Below are 2,200 nucleotides of genomic sequence, written 5' to 3' on the forward strand. Positions count from 1 at the left end.
TTTCTTGTATAAGACTTATCCATCAATAATATATTCAGCTGTCATTATGATTGTCTTTTTGTTAGTCTCAGTGGATTCCTTCGAATAACTTTGATTTTTTATATGCAGGATGTCATGGTACCATGTTGTTTAATCTTTACCTCTTCGATTTGATAACAATGAGTCGGATACTCATATGATTGCATCTCGATTGGCATCATGTCAGATTCCCCACCAGCTTTGAATGCTACTACCAAGATAGCTAAAGCATCTGTCATTTGGTTATCTTCTCTTGGTACGTAATGGAAAGTGACCTCATCAAATTCTTTAAGTAGATCCAAAATGAGCTTTTTTTATTCCACCAACTTGGTATCTTTTATTTCCCACTCTCATCGGAGTTGATATATCGCTAAGGCAGAATCTCCATATACCCTCAGAGTCTTTATGTTATGTCCAATATCAGCTCGAATCCCTAAAACACAAGCTTCATATTCTGCCATGTTGTTAGTGCAGTCAAAATTCAATCTGCTAGTGAATGGATAGTGATTTCCTTTGGGTGAGACCAAAATAGCCCTAATACCATGCTCCAACGCATTTGATGCACCATCGAAATGTATTTTCCAAGAGTTACATGTGGAAATACTTGCTTCTTCTAAATATATGGCATTCAAGTCTTCATCTGGGAAATTGAAGACCAATGGTTCATAGTTTTCAAACGATCTCCTGGCTAGAAAGTCAGATATGACATTTCCCTTTACAGCCTTTTGGCTCACTTACTCAATATCAAATTTAGATAATACCATTTGCTATCAAGCTAACCTTCCAGAGAGAGCAAGCACACATATCATGAATTTAAGCTAATCCAACTTAGAAATTAACCAAGTTATATGGTATTGCATATATTATTTGAGTCTTTGTGTAGCCCAGACTAGAGTATAACAAACTTTATCAATGGGTGAATATCTGGCTTCACATTCGGTGAACTTCTTACTTAGGTAGTAAATGGCTCTTTCTTTCCTCCCTGATTCATCATGTTGTCCCATGACGCATCCCATTGATTTCTCAAATATGGAGAAGCAAAGGAACAAAGGCTTACTTGGGATAGGAGACATTAGAACAGGAGTGTGAGACAAATACTCTTTTATTTTCTCGAAAGTGATCCGACAGTCCTCGTCCCATGTTCCATAATTATTCTTTCAAAGAATATGGAAAATTGGATCACATTTGTCTGTCAACTGGGATATGAACCGAGCAATATAGTTTAATCTACCCAGAAAATCTCGAACTTCTTTCTGTGTTCGTAGAGGAGGTAGATTCTGGATAGATTTGACTTTATCCGGATCAACTTCAATGTCTTTTCTGCGAACAATGAAGCCTATCAGCTTCCCAGATATTACTCCGAAGGTTCACTTGTTTGTATTCAACTTTAATTGGAATTTTCTTAGTCTTTGGAAGAGTTTCCTCATATTATCGATGTGTTCATCTTCGGTTTGTGCCTTGAAAATCATGTCATCTACATAAACTTTGATTTATTTATGCATCATGTCGTGAAACAATGTCATCATGACTCTTTGGTATGTTTCCCCTGTATTCTTTAATCCTAAGGGCATTACATTGTAAAAAAATGTCCCCCACATAATGACGAATGTGGTCTTCTTCATGTCCTCTGGATGCATTTTAATCTAGTTGTATCCTAAGAACTCATCAATGAATGAGAATAAAGAATTTTCGGCTTTATTATCCACCAAAGTGTCTATGTGCGGCAAAAGGAAATTGTCTTTAAGACTTGTTTTATTGAGGTCCCGATAGTCGACTCACATACAAACCTTTCCTTCATTCTTTGGCACTAGAACTCTATTATCCACCCACTCCAGATATTTGGCCACCTGAAGAAAGCCAACATCAAACTGCTTCTTAACTTCTTCTTTTATTTTAAGTAGCATTTCTTCCCTTCTGGCAGCTTCGCTGAATACCATGTTTTATTCTTCTCAAGTGCTTCCATTTCATCTTTCATAACCTTTTTCCAGATTTCAGTCTTTAATGCCTCGGATACATTCTTAGGAATGACAATGACATTTAGGTTGATAAGGAAGGCTTTGTGATTAGGGGATAAGTTTTTGTAAGTCATGAATAAATAGGAAGAAAGTTTTGTAGTACAAATTATTTTTCTTTTTCTAATAGCAATGGGAAATTCAAAATTAGAAGTAGACATAAAATTTTC

General features: G+C 36.0%; 1 protein-coding gene across 1 annotated transcript; it reads right to left on the bottom strand.

The window, feature by feature from the left end:
- Positions 1–368: 368 nt before the first annotated feature.
- LOC120142888 lies at positions 369–1,955 on the bottom strand. The gene is made up of 3 exons (XM_039157364.1): positions 1,806–1,955; positions 924–1,172; positions 369–740 (listed from the first exon to the last, which is right to left on the bottom strand). The coding sequence occupies exons 1-3, from the start codon at positions 1,953–1,955 to the stop codon at positions 369–371; spliced, it is 771 nt and encodes a 256-aa protein (XP_039013295.1).
- Positions 1,956–2,200: the final 245 nt, after the last annotated feature.

This window comes from Hibiscus syriacus, unplaced genomic scaffold (genome assembly GCF_006381635.1).
Source record: "Hibiscus syriacus cultivar Baekdansim isolate YM2019G1 unplaced genomic scaffold, ASM638163v2 tig00110831_pilon, whole genome shotgun sequence".
NCBI classification, from domain to species: domain Eukaryota; kingdom Viridiplantae; phylum Streptophyta; class Magnoliopsida; order Malvales; family Malvaceae; genus Hibiscus; species Hibiscus syriacus.

Coding starts and splice junctions, on each gene's coding strand:
- LOC120142888 (XM_039157364.1), bottom strand. CDS start 1,955: ATGGTATTCAGCGAAGCTGCCAGAAGGGAAGAAATGCTACTTAAAATA. Junction 1,173..1,805: donor TGCCAAAGAATGAAGGAAAG/GTTTGTATGTGA, acceptor ATTCTTTGAAAG/AATAATTATGGAACATGGGA. Junction 741..923: donor GATATTCACCCATTGATAAA/GTTTGTTATACT, acceptor GTGAGCCAAAAG/GCTGTAAAGGGAAATGTCAT.